Source organism: Amborella trichopoda, chromosome 8 (genome assembly GCF_054954075.1).
Source record: "Amborella trichopoda isolate Santa Cruz 75 chromosome 8, AtrichopodaSantaCruz75HAP2 v2.0, whole genome shotgun sequence".
NCBI classification, from domain to species: Eukaryota; Viridiplantae; Streptophyta; class Magnoliopsida; order Amborellales; family Amborellaceae; genus Amborella; species Amborella trichopoda.
The window spans coordinates 39,421,203-39,434,652 of NC_142343.1; the positions used below are offsets into that span (position 1 = coordinate 39,421,203).

The 13,450-nt window shown below is 37.0% G+C and overlaps 1 protein-coding gene across 1 annotated transcript; it reads right to left on the reverse strand.

The window, feature by feature from the left end:
- Positions 1–961: 961 nt before the first annotated feature.
- On the reverse strand, positions 962–10,665 carry MSFC1 (Mitochondrial substrate carrier family protein). The gene is made up of 2 exons (XM_006843569.4): positions 10,089–10,665; positions 962–1,877 (listed from the first exon to the last, which is right to left on the reverse strand). Exons 1-2 carry the CDS (start codon positions 10,509–10,511, stop codon positions 1,344–1,346), a joined length of 957 nt encoding a protein of 318 aa, XP_006843632.1. The 5' UTR covers positions 10,512–10,665; the 3' UTR covers positions 962–1,343.
- Positions 10,666–13,450: the final 2,785 nt, after the last annotated feature.

The window sequence follows — 13,450 nt, forward strand, 5'->3', positions numbered from 1 at the left end:
TCTGTAGGCACTGCATTCCTCAATGTAGAGAGAAAGGGAGGGAGGGAGGGAGGGAGGACCTTTACATCGATTATTTCAACTTGAACATTGGAAAACCTTTACATCAATTATTTCGACTTGAATATTATGGTTGTGGAAAAAAACGAAAGAATTTCAAGCTCTAAAAATGGTGTCCGTAACAAATTGTTTAAACCATCAATTTTGCCCTAAAAATAAGTGTCCATAGATTTGCAAGAACTGTTTTTTTTTTTTCTCAAATTTTATTGTTGGTGTTGGAAATTGATTTTAAGAGTCATCATAGAGATTTCTTTTGCCAAAAGTGCTTTCTGGACAATGATTTGAGATGAGGTTTTACTTTGTTTTCTTGAAGCTTAGGCCTCATGGAAACCTCATCCTATATTGAATCCAACCAAATTGCACATACTAAAAAGATGCATTGTGGAAAAGAATCTGAGATGGTGAATGATCAATTTTTTTCCCTTCATTTTCTATAAAATCTTTTATGTTTGGAATAGAACAACCATGCAACACCCATGCTTTCTTAAAGAGAACAACTATGTAAGAAGAGCTACGAAGGCATCTTTTTTTTCTGCCTTGAGTCATTTAGGATGAGATTTTACAATGGAAGAAGAAATTGAAATCCTACATGTTAACTACTGGGGAGTTAGTTTCACATTTTTCAAGCATGAATAGGGAGCTAATTTTACGTTTTTCAAATATGAATGCACTGATGGCTGCTTAGAGACACTTAAGGCTAGACTAATTATTAAAGGACACAATCACATTGTTTGAGTCGATTTTTCTGAAACATTCAATCTTGTTATTATGCCTACAAGTATTTAGATTTGCTCACCATAGCTACTGTTCATCACTGACCTATCAAAACATAAAAGTTTGCTCTCCATCACACCTTTTAAATTAAATAAAAATAATTTTGCCCTCCCCATCCTTAGCTACGCAATGCAATGTAATCTAAATTCATTATTTTGCTTAACCATAATGTCGATTGATTTAGATACAATTGCAATGAAAGCAAATCGAAGCCCCAAAATCTCATTCTTGGCCCCCAAAATTACAAAATTACAAAAAGATCTCCCAATGTTCTTTTAAAATACATCCCTTCAAATCCTCACATAAACGAATTCAACAAAGCAGAGGTGGAATAAAACCGACGACCCCAATTCTCGCTTTTATTTCATCTCCAAGAAATAAGATTCCACACAATGAAAAGGACTAATTTAGAGAAACCATCAGAGAGGAAACAGAAGAACCTTTCATCTCGCCTTCTTTAGATCCAATTATACACTGGCCCATGCATGCATCTTCTTCACTTAGAATTACAGTTATACAGTAGCCTTGTGTATGTATCTCCTCTCGTAGAGGCCTGTGACCTGATCAGCTACAGCCCACATGATGGCTTGGCCTGGAGGTATTCTCATAAGCCTAGGTAACAACCCCTTCCAAAGCGCCAATAACCCTTCCTCTGCATATATAGTTCGAATAGCATGAACCATGCCTTTATACTTGATTTCTCCAGATTTGCTTTGAGCCATTAACCTTGTTTTTACTACATCAAAAGGTCCAGTGCATATGGGGCCAGCAGTTCCTGCTAAAAAACCTGAAATCATTGATTGCCATGGCTGCAAAACCTTGCCATCTCCTTCATGCTTCTTCCAGAGTACAGTGTCAAAAGCATTCTTGGCTGTGAACATGGCGGCTTGGTTTGTCCCATTACGCATCACTGTAGGGGCAGCCCCTGCCCATAGACCTAGAAAACCTTCTTCACGAATGATCATCCGGGCACAATGGATGGGGCCCTTGTATTTCAGGAGTTCAGGGCTTAGTCCTCTTTGCTGTTGCAGTCTGATTTTCACCACCTGCAATAGATTTTGATTTGTATGGTTGGTCAGTTAGTTAGGCGGGTAGGAGAGAGGGAGGGATGTAAGCTGGTAATGTTGAAAGGTGCAATTCTTGTTACAATCATAGAGAAGCAATTATGACCAAAAACATGGATAAAAGAACTGCAACAAAACCGACAGGAGGAAGACATATATATTAGAAATAATACAAGAACTCACCAAATCACAAGATTACAACCCATATTCTACCACTGTATAATATAAATTTATTATTATAATTAAAGATAAATATTTTATGAGCTTCTTGACCTATGGAATAGTTGTAGCCAGGACGGCCCCAATTGAACCATCAAACAGCCAGCATTCAATGCCAACGGTAGGCACAGTTGACCAATTTTTCTTTTTCTTTTTTTTTGCATTTTTTTTGTGGAAGGTTTAGTTTAGGCGCACATGCCCCAAAAATTTCAGATCAATCAGATTCATAAAAAGAAAAAATAAAATAAAAATCAAATGCTCACATGCCACGTTGGCCATCCAGATCAGCCGGATTCAACCTGAGCTGTTCAGCCAATATTGTTCCATAGGTTGGAAGGCTCGCAATCTCCATTTTTTGGCTAACTCCAAAACATTGAGACTTTGCCAAGCCAGACTTCATCTCTCATTGGGCAGATATAATCAAGTTTACACCCCCCAAGCCCTCTCGTTCTTCCCATTGGTGTTCTCACAATCAGGGTGCCATCAAATTAAACTTTGATGGCTGCTCGTTCAGTAATCCAGGACCATGTGGATATGTTGGAATTTTCCATGATTTTATTGAATAACATTTCTTCCTTCAACAGCTTTCTTGGCATCGTTGACTCCACTTAGGCCGAAGCCAGTGCTTTGCTCAAAGGTCTCTTTAGGTTTGACCCCAGGTGGGGGGATAAGTTAATTGTGGAAGGGGATAATAATGCCTATATCATTCTTTGGGCCAACAAGAGAGCCCAGTGTCCATGATGTCTCACTCATATTTTTCACTGTGCTCTTCATTTCTGCAGGCATTCAAGTCAGCTTCCAATCTGTCATACTTGGCAGAAGGCTAACACCGAGGCCGATGCTTTAGCCAAAGAGGGTGCCTCCATCTCATAGCCCTCGCCAATTTCATGACCTTTTTTGTGTTTTTATTCTTGACTGATTGTGGTTGCCTCTCTTCTCCACCTCTCCTCTCTTTTTTCCTCACTCTCTTACCGCTTTCTTCCTCCATCTCCTCCTCCACACCCCCCCCCCCCCCCCCCCCCACCCCACCCCCCTCCAAAAAATAAAAATAGAATAAAAGTATGCATCACTGAATCCTTGTAGGTGACCCCAATCCCTCTCCTGCCACTGTCTTTCTCCTCCTACCCTGAAACCCCTCCATGTTATTCTCTTCTCCTCCTCCTTTCTCTCTCCTTCCTTCGTACCCTCTCTCGATCTCTTCACCCACTTCCCCACTCACTTCTACCCAAATTAGCCTAGTATCTCCACTCCCTTCTCTTCTCACCCCTCTCCGCCCGGTCCTCCATTTGATTCTTCGCTTTGGGGTTCGGAAGTACACATTGATTGATTATACAATACAGTTTTTTGTATAAGAGCACCCAATTTGTGGGTTGCCATTGTCTCACTACTCGTGAGAATGTTCTGTGCTATATATAATTTAATAATATATTGTCACCATCTTCAGAAAAAAACATAATTTTGATGTATGGAATCTTTGCCTTGTGCTCTCTAATTCTAGCTCTCTCAATATTGTGGGGCCCACCATGATACTAATTCACAATCCTAGATCTGTATTTCTACCCTTGTATCATTTGGTCACCACAGCCCCCTCCTCACAAGAGTTCTATAAGGGAAATAACTCGTTTTATCAATTCTTAACATCCACTAATCATTTGCTGCCGCAAAAAATCCACTAGCAGTCGGGCTTATTATTCTTTCATTTCAGAACGTAGTTATCTTGAGTGGGATGGGGAGTGGAAGCAGTAACTGGAGTGAGGAATCACTTGCCAGAAGCACCTTAGTTGGGGAGTGCCATGGCAGCCCCCTTAAAAATTTTAGAAATAAATATACTTTTAGAATAATTGAAGGATATTGATGCTCGAGTTCTCTATCAAAGTTGATCTAGAATCAAATTGATCCCCATTATTTAAAACGCAAAATATACCTTGTGATGCATTATATAGATGCACATTGGACCCCATCAAATGAGAGGAGAGATTTTCTTTAACAACCCTAGTAGGAGTTCCCAAGAAAAGGAGGAACCCAAGAGAACGGAATGTGCTGGAAACATGTTCTGGCTGCCAAAAAGTGAGTGGGAGTACCACATTAGATGGAAGATCCAGTACACGTCTCAATTGCAATGTTCTATATGGGTCCCAGTCCTTTGGAACTATGTCTATGTTGTAGTCCTCATGGGGAGTAATAATATTCGATACTTCCATGTCGAGCATATTGAATTTTTATTACGCAAATCTGAGATTAAAAGGATAAGTATTACTGGGATTTCCAGGAAGACCTTGGACAAGTTTGGTCTTCATGAATCCATGGGAATAGCCACTCCTAGCATGCACAATACTCATCATATCTCAAATGTAAATTGTTCATTCATGAATCCACATGAGTTGCCACTCCTAACATCCACAATACTCATAGTATCTCAATTGTAAATTGTGGCCAACATCTCAATGACCCTAAAAAAGATATAACTTTTATTTGGGTGCCGCACTAATTTATATCAAACTCTACTAGTAAAATGTGTGAACTTTAAGGGCAACGGTTCATGCAAACCTACCTTAGCTTTCTGAATGCAGGTAATTGCATTTGAAATCTGCATCGAACAATCTCGTGAATTGGTTTATACCACATCCAGTTCAGTTCAGGTTGATGCCTTCTCAAAGGCTTTTAGCTGCTTATTTCTTTGACAGATGCTCAAGCTTTTGTACTGCAACTTCAATGACTCTAAATGGGACAATAGTAAATGGTACATAACAAACAAAAAATAACCTAAAGATTAACCTAGGATTTAATTCACACTTGTGAATTTCTAACTATATAAAGTTGGCATAAGCAAAACTTCTCCCACTCAGCCATTTTCTGATGTAAAAGAGCAGTTCAGATAGCCTCCAATCCAATATCCCATGTACAGAATCCCTTTGGTCAGGAAAAGGTTTCAAGCCAAAGAAAACTCTATTGTACATTGCCGCGAACCCCCGCAGTACCTCCACAAAGCATCTGTCGACAAATTATTGGGATCCAACAGGTATCCAACTCCAACGCATAAAATCATGTTTTATCTCATGGTCGAACACAAACTCTACTTTTATACTGCATCAACTTTGGAAAAGGTGGTCCAATATTGGTCATCTCCTTCCTTTTTGATGAAAATCAGGATTGTAAAGTTCCTCTAGCGTTAGAACCTTTTCCTCCAAAAAAAAAGTTCCTCTAGCATTTAGGGACCCAATTTAGCTGAAAATTTATTAAGAAATTAAATCCAAAGCTCCCCAACCAATCTAGGAGTGCAGAGTGAATAGCTCGGTGTGCTCCACTATCCAAGGATGTAGACTTTTCTACTCCCCTGCTTATTATAAAACACAGACAAAACTCTCACAATCCCATGCACAAATGAAAAACAGAAAATCATTTATTCTGAACAACTCCATTCTGTAATGGAACTTTTTTTTGAATGTCAAAACAGCTCCTAAAGGTCAGGATCCCTTTGATCAGGAAAAGGTTTCTATCCAAACAGAACTCTATTGTACACATTGCTGTCGACAAACCAACTCAGTGACTCCACAAAGCATCTGTTGACAAATCATTTGGTCTGACAGGGATCCAACTCCAATGCATAAACTCATGTTTTAACTCATGGGCAAACGCAAAGTCTATTTTTATACTGCGTCGTCTTTAGAAAAGGAAGTCCAATATTGGTCCTATGCCTCCTTTTTGATAAAAAACAGGATTGTAAAGTTCCTCTAGTGTTTACAAGCACATTTAACGGAAATATTATTAAGAAATGAGTCCATTACTCTCCGATCCATCTAGGAGTGCAGAGTGAATAGCTTGGTGTGCTCCACTTTTCAAGGTTATAGGCGGTTCAGCTCCCCCACTTATTATGAAACACAGCCAAAACTCTCACATTCCTATGCACAAAAAGAAAAATGAAAATCACTTAATCCAAGCAACTGCATTCTGTAATGGAATTCTTTTGAATGCCTAAACAGGTCCTAAAGGTCTGAAACAGTGAAGAACCAGGACACAGGGATCAGGACAAACTATGCTCCCGAACCTAAGTTATCTGATCTGACTCAGCCGAGTTGGTAGAAGACTTTTGTTATAAAATTACCAAAGACAGTAAAAAAAGGTGAGAGTAGGGTGCTTCCGATGTTCTCCCCACACTCTCTAGGGTCCCGATCCGAGCCGACTTGGTGGAGTCCCGAGTTGGGCCGGCCATTTTTTATCACTGATCTGAAATATTGAGAATTTAAGAGACGAATTAGCACCCTGATAAGCTGCAGAGTCCATCTCACAAATAAGTTATCATGTCTCCATTGACCTCTAGTTTAACATACCCTTGATTTCTATGTCCCATCAGTTCTCTAGTTATTTTTCCCAATTGCATTCATACATGTACCCAACAGAGATGAATAGGTGGGGTACATTAGCTTGGTTTCTGGGAGGGACAAACTCAAAGATTTAAATACTTGATCTCCATACAAACTGGTTTCAACACCATGGGAAGAACGGCCAAAATGGACAGCTAGACTCACATGATATATTGATTAAGGAGAACCTCGAAAGTTATAATCTCTATGTACAGGGTTCAATTCGTTAGATACTATTATATATGTACATTTCTAGGCATCAGCTATTACGCACCATTGATGTAATCATGATCTGGTTTAATAGAAACACTAACAAGCAGCATTATTATAAAAACAAAAAAGAACAGAACAAACCAGAATGCAAAAGGAGTAAGATACAGTTTTCTTGACATTCTCAAGAATGAGATAATGCTCTCACCAAACAAGGTCAATAGTTGAGTTTATAACCATAGATAACCATAAAACTCTAAAGCATTAAAACTCATCGCTCAGATTATATTTCAATATAAAATTAAGAAAACACTACTTCTATGCATTTGAATAGGTTTCTCTAAGACCTTTCAATACTTATAAAAAAAGTGAGTGTTTTTACCCCAAACAAGTTTTTAAAATAATTTTAAGACTAAAATTTTAGTCTTATTATTCTTTTTTTCATTTCCGGATTGATGACTTAAGTTTATCTCAAAATAAAAACCTGCAAGTTCAAAAATGTTTGCTAAGCTCAAAATATCAGGATAAATAAAAAAGGAAATTACAATGGGGAATGTGCTATGAATATTTGCAGCCTTTGAATTCCCACTTTCACTAATGAGCCAGCATAGCAATTTGCTTTTCCCCGAGTATGCACAGAAGTTACTTGTATGGTTGTACATCTGTCCCAAATTTCATCAAAACAGAGAGCCATGGGGTCAGTGTCTCTCCCTTTGTCCATGATATAACATTGGTGGAGACTACTGCTGGCCACCTTAGGTCCATTACACTCTCCCTAGAGCAATGCAATGACCTTCACTTCATTAGAATCAGTTAAACCTACGGGCCCTGAAAATGTGATTAAAACATCTCCCATATGGTTTCGAAAAATCCTTCCAACACGGGCAGGGCCTGAATTTCCTGCTGAACTGCCATCAAATTTGAGTTTGACTGTCCCAATTGGAGATGGCACTAATTGCTTGGTCTTCTTCATATTGGTTTTGTAAGAACAAAAAATGTCCACTTGTTTTGCTCTGTCCTTAAGAGTCCAACAAATAGCAGCCTGGCATAGTTTTTATAGTAAAGTCCTCTTGAAGGAAAGGGAGGACAAGCTGTTCTCTAAATAGAGCAGCCGCGGTAACCTGCATTATCCATGAGAACCTGAAGATTTCCAAGAAGTGTGCCCAAACCTCCTATGCAGCATGTAGGAAATGGTTACTAAACCATCTCTTCCTGGTTTTAGCACATAATGTCTCCCTTGCGCAATAGCTGTGTAACCCTCTCCATCAAGTTGTTGATTTCCTTGTGCAAACGGATTAGATTGGGATCCCTACGACTAAAACTTCCATGACTGGCCATCACAATCTCTAACCGTCTTCGAACCGAGCTCTGATACTACTTCATGCACGACGGAATGGTGGGGAATTAAATCCACCTTTTCCCGAACCTCAAACAAGAAAAAATCAGCAATAATGGAGGAAAAACATACATGTAAATAATAAAAAGAAAAAAGAGAGAAGAACTTTTTTCTTTCATAAAATAAAATTCATTCCAATAACATAAGCATCCTAGAATGTGATGTCCCACCTTTCATAAGCTTATGAAACCCTAAAATTAACTAGAGATCCAAGTAAACAATTTAAGATTCAATACTAAAATTTCAGAAATACCCCTGTGAACAGTAGCCTATGAATACTACCCATAAATAGTACTCGTGAATAATAGAAAAACTCAAAATAAAAAAATAGAACTATAGGAGATTAACCTCATATTATAGTTCGTAAAAAAATTAACCCTAATAAAATAAAAGATGTACACCCACATCCATGAAATTAACAAAAAAAAACTAAATTAAATATTTCGATCATCTAGCTCTTGATCTCCATCAGTACTAAATATATGGAGATTGATCATTAGTTCTGTGGCCCTAGTTAATCATAATATCTAACTCACGACTTTTTCTATTCAGGCCATAAGTAAGAAGTTGTGAATCCCCTTAATTTGATAACCATAATACTCCCTCATGATGCACAATCCAGCTTACATTGGATCATACATTCCCTCCCAATGAAGCCATCTAAAACCATGAAACATAGGCATTTCCTTTATTTAAAATTTCCCAAGAAAATCCACCAAGGCGCTTTTCAACGATCAATATAATACCAGAAGAATGCAATCCCAACTTCAAATGAATCCACTCACATCATTTCCCAATTCTCATATTAGAACAGCGTCTCCTTCTATTTGGCTAATGGCACCTGCTTTACAATGCTTCCAATTACAAAGTATGAGTATCTCGGAGAAGTTTCCAGTGCAGATGCATGACTTGCCATTTGAGCATCTACCCCAAATAAAATCCATCAGTGTTAAATCTCATGCAAAGCGAATACTTCTATATAAACCTAATTATATCTTCAAAACTGCTCAAGTAGAACCAAGCCGCAAGGCTCCTAAATAGAAAGATGATCGAAAGGAAGTCAGGACAAGACAATGGACCCCTAATTTTTCTTTATAATTACAAAAAGGTATCTATCAAGAAAAAGATACAAAGTGAACATGGGACAATCAAGGAGAAGAGCCCATAGTTCCTAACTGACTGGCTTGCTATGATTTGTCTCCCAAACAAAATGTTACGCTGCCCCAAAACTCTCATCATTTGGAGTTGATAGAGAAGGTTGCTGCATGTGCTGAGGATTTCAACAGCTCCATTGCCATTATGTACTAGTACTGCCATCTCATAGCATGAGAAGTAAAATTGCCATTTCCATTTCCCCAAAGCTAACACTGACACAAGAAAACTATTCTATTTAGTTGGTAATGTAAATACATGAAATTTGATTGAATTGATGGCATATATGCTTGACTATTCAGCATAAAACCTCTACCAAACCAACATCCACTACCTCAACATGTGCATTGGGACATTCTAGAGAGAGAGGGGTGCTGGCGCGTGCACACACACACACCGAGATTTTCACATTAATGTGATTTCAAGCGTGGGCAGTGTCCCTCCCTTCCACCACAGTTCACAAAGTGTCTGATAGGGGGAATTTCAAAGTTCACTTATGATTCATCCCAAACATCTCAATGAAAGAAACCGTAATCCAAAATTCTCAGTTTGTAATGCAATTTTCGCCGCCAACCGTAAAAAATATTTGCCGCAACCGAGACACATCAAAAGATGACGTCCGAGGTTTAGTAACCGTGGGTCGAATTCTAGCATGCAAACCTTATATAGAATCAAATTCATTATATAGAACTTTCTTCGTAGATCAATTCAAAAAGAAAAACTCAAAATCTGAAATTATTTCCACAACTCATGCAATCCAAACCTTGAAGGCCACTGTAGTTAGTGACAGAAATCCGCAATTAAACACAAACTGGATTATGATGGCAAATGAAAATAAATTACAGAGAGAGAGACCTCAAATGGGGTAACGATAAGCAGAGCCTCGAGCACTCCCGCCCCAAATCCAGATGCCATTCTCGCTCCATTGCTGAGCTTCCCAGTCTTTGTATCTACAAACACAGACTGAAGCAAAGCATTCGAACCCATTCTCAGCGTGTATTTTAGGGTTAGATGAGTCGCAAAGGGTGTAAGACCTTTCCATAGCGCCCTAATTCCCTCTGTTCTTGCAATGGTGGTACCACAATGGAGAATCCCCTTGTAATTACCACTGGTATCAAGCTGCAACCTAGTCTTTATCACATCAATGGGTTGAAGGCAACAGGCCTCAACTATACCACCGAGTGAACCAGAAATGGCTTTCACATAAGTGGGACTGGTGGGTTTCTTCTGAGAAGGAGATGAGGGCCTGGTCTCTGAATCAGGCCCCTCTCCTGCCATCGAAGATATCGAAAGAGAGGACAACAGCCTCCCTTTCTCTCTCTAAAAAGAAAGAGAAGAATTCCCTTCTCTCTCACTGGTACATGAAAAATGCTCCCTGCAACTATACAGAGGAGAAGAGCAAATTTTAGAGTGAGAGAGCAAATTGTAGAGTGAGAAAGACGAAGGCGAATTGCAGTGACCTGCTTATATGAGCGTCCTTTCGCTCTAAGGAGTAAGGTGCACGTGTTTTAGAAACGAGAAAACTAACTACCCAAAAGATATTCTACTCCCATAGGAGCATACTGTCCACTTACTCCCCCGGATAAAACCCCATGTAAGATCAGTTTTAAGAGCCCAAAATCTTGGAAGATAACGGATAACCTCTTTAATATATAGATTAACTTCAATAAAATTTTCCTAATTACACTATTGAATTTCTTGATTAAACATTAATATCTCAAGATTGAATAGGTTATAATATCTCAAAATTGAACTATCCAATTTTTAGAAGGTGAAATCTAAGGGTTAGAAAACTCAAAGTTAATAAAAAAAATTTGGAAAATAATTATTTAGTGATTCTAAAATTATCAAATTTTCATATTGAAAAAATCCTCTCAAATAAGTTTTCTGACAAAGAGAGTAGAAGTATACTATGCTCTTGAGGGAGTATAGTACTGGATGTCTCCCTCTCATTGGGTCTAAATAGATGGCTGCTGGAAAAAATTCATTGCACGTGCCACAAAAATCCATTCAAGGGGAAATCAAATGGACAAATATAGATACGTCTCAACTTGGACTTTTTTAGGTATCTCATGATATTTTTTATATCAGATTATTAATTTTAAAATGGTTTATTTTTTCATCTACCTATAAATAAAAAGTTCACATTTTAAAATTAAAATACCTATACTTCTCACTTAACGAACCATTTTTTCCTCTCCAAAACCATACGCATTGTTTCTCTCTCTCTATGAAACCCCCCATATCACTCCACCCTAATCCCTTACCAACTTCTCCCTCTAGGAAGACGACTCTCTCAACCAAAACCCAGCCATTTTCCTATCTAAATCTAAGTCTTAGAGGAATTTTTAACCCAATTAACGCACTCTCCATTTGGTGAGATTTAAATCTAAGTCTTAGAGGGATTTTTTTTTCTTTTTTAAATTTTGTAGATAAATTTAATGTGGAAAAAGTTTATATAGAGCCAAGGCTATAAAAAATCAAATTAGAGCCCACCTCAAAAATTTCATTGAAGAGGTTGTTAAATGTCTTCAAATTGATCATCTCGTTATCAAGATGCATGGACATTAGAAATACATATAAGCATTTTGGATCGTTAATTTTAAAGAGTTTCAAGTTTTCATAGATTTGCATAATCTGCACTATTTTTTAAGCTTTAAATTTTATAATTAAAGATGAAAATACATTTTAAGGCTATCGCAAAGATTTTCAATATTGAAAACTACATTTCTCGATATTATTCAAAGGTACGCTCTATTTTGATTGTTTAGAGCCTCGGCTTTATACAAATCGCACCTATTTAATATTATTAGATAAAAAAGAAAAAGTTGATTGAGTTTGTAAAAGTAAAATTGTTTCATGCGACGCATTTCTACATTTACTGTCCCCGACGTATAAAGCATCCATCTTAAAGACAGATGCAAATAAGTGGTCCAACTAAAAATAATTAAAACCGATGGTCCAAATGTTTTATTAATAGAAATATTTTTTTAAAATTCAAATTTTATTTATTTATTCATATTCATGATCTCCATATCGGAGAATATTACATGTCCTTAAAAACTTAAGATTTTTAAGAGGTGACTCATTTATGCATGGACTTATAGAAACAGTTAAACAGTGTGCTTTGTAAAATCCTAGATTTCAAAGTTTACTGAATGGATATTTCCGATTTATTGTTGGATATTGACACATGTTAACGATACAATGTGTAAAGCTTGGATTTTTTTTGTATTTTTTATTTGATCATTAAGCATGTGTAAAATTAGAATCACATGAATGCCACAAACATAGTTTTTTAAAAGTGCAGTCCTTTTTATTGTTAAAAAAAACCGGATGATCTAATCGATAACCATCCAGTTAGATCAGAACCAATCCCTTGGCAGTTCCGATTTCGGACGGTTTCAATAATTAGTTGGTATTTTAAAAATAAAAATTCAAAAAAATATATATAAATCTCAAAATAAAAAATTTGATTTGTAATATATTTTTTAATATTCTTTACATTATGGTAAATATTAAAAATTGTTTTGACCATTAATACTCACTTTTACATTTTCCAATTTTTTTTGAAAATTTTTAAAAATATCCCTAAACACAAATTGATGCTTTAAAATCTATTGTTTTTCATTAATTTTTAACTCATTTGAATATATTTCATTTTAATCATTGTTTATATGCTTTTCATATTTTAGTAAATTTTTGTTTAAATATTTTTTATTTTTTTCAACAATTTTTTGACCACCCGAGACTTGCCAAGTTAAGACAGTAGAATCGACCAATTTACCGATTAAGTTAAACCGCTTTCAGCCCCATATCCAATTAATCGTTCCGGTTCGATTTTACGAACACTTAACCTATTATATTACAATAAAACCCTACCCCTTTCCCTTGTCTGATAAACCGTCTTCTCTACACTGAAGCTGCCGCAAACCACCACTTCCAACCCCTAATATTACCATCACACTAATCCATTATTTTCTCTTTAAAGTGAGATTGCCTATAAAGAAACTATTTATTTTTGTACATGCAGATTACCACCATTTTTGTTCCTTAAATCCAAAATTATAAAAGTGTCATTGAATAGACACAATATTCCAAAAAAATCCCCAAACTTCATGACTCACTTCAAATCATCCAAATTGCCATCGAATGAACGGGAATGATTACAAAAGATAAATGATTGTTTTTATAGACAATCCCCTAAAAAACACCCC

Excerpts from the sequence above, each read along its gene's own strand:
- MSFC1 (XM_006843569.4), bottom strand. The coding sequence starts at position 10,511 with ATGGCAGGAGAGGGGCCTGATTCAGAGACCAGGCCCTCATCTCCTTCT. Across the intron at positions 1,878-10,088 it reads TTATCGTTACCCCATTTGAG|GTGGTGAAAATCAGACTGCA; the intron begins GTCTCTCTCTCT and ends AATCTATTGCAG.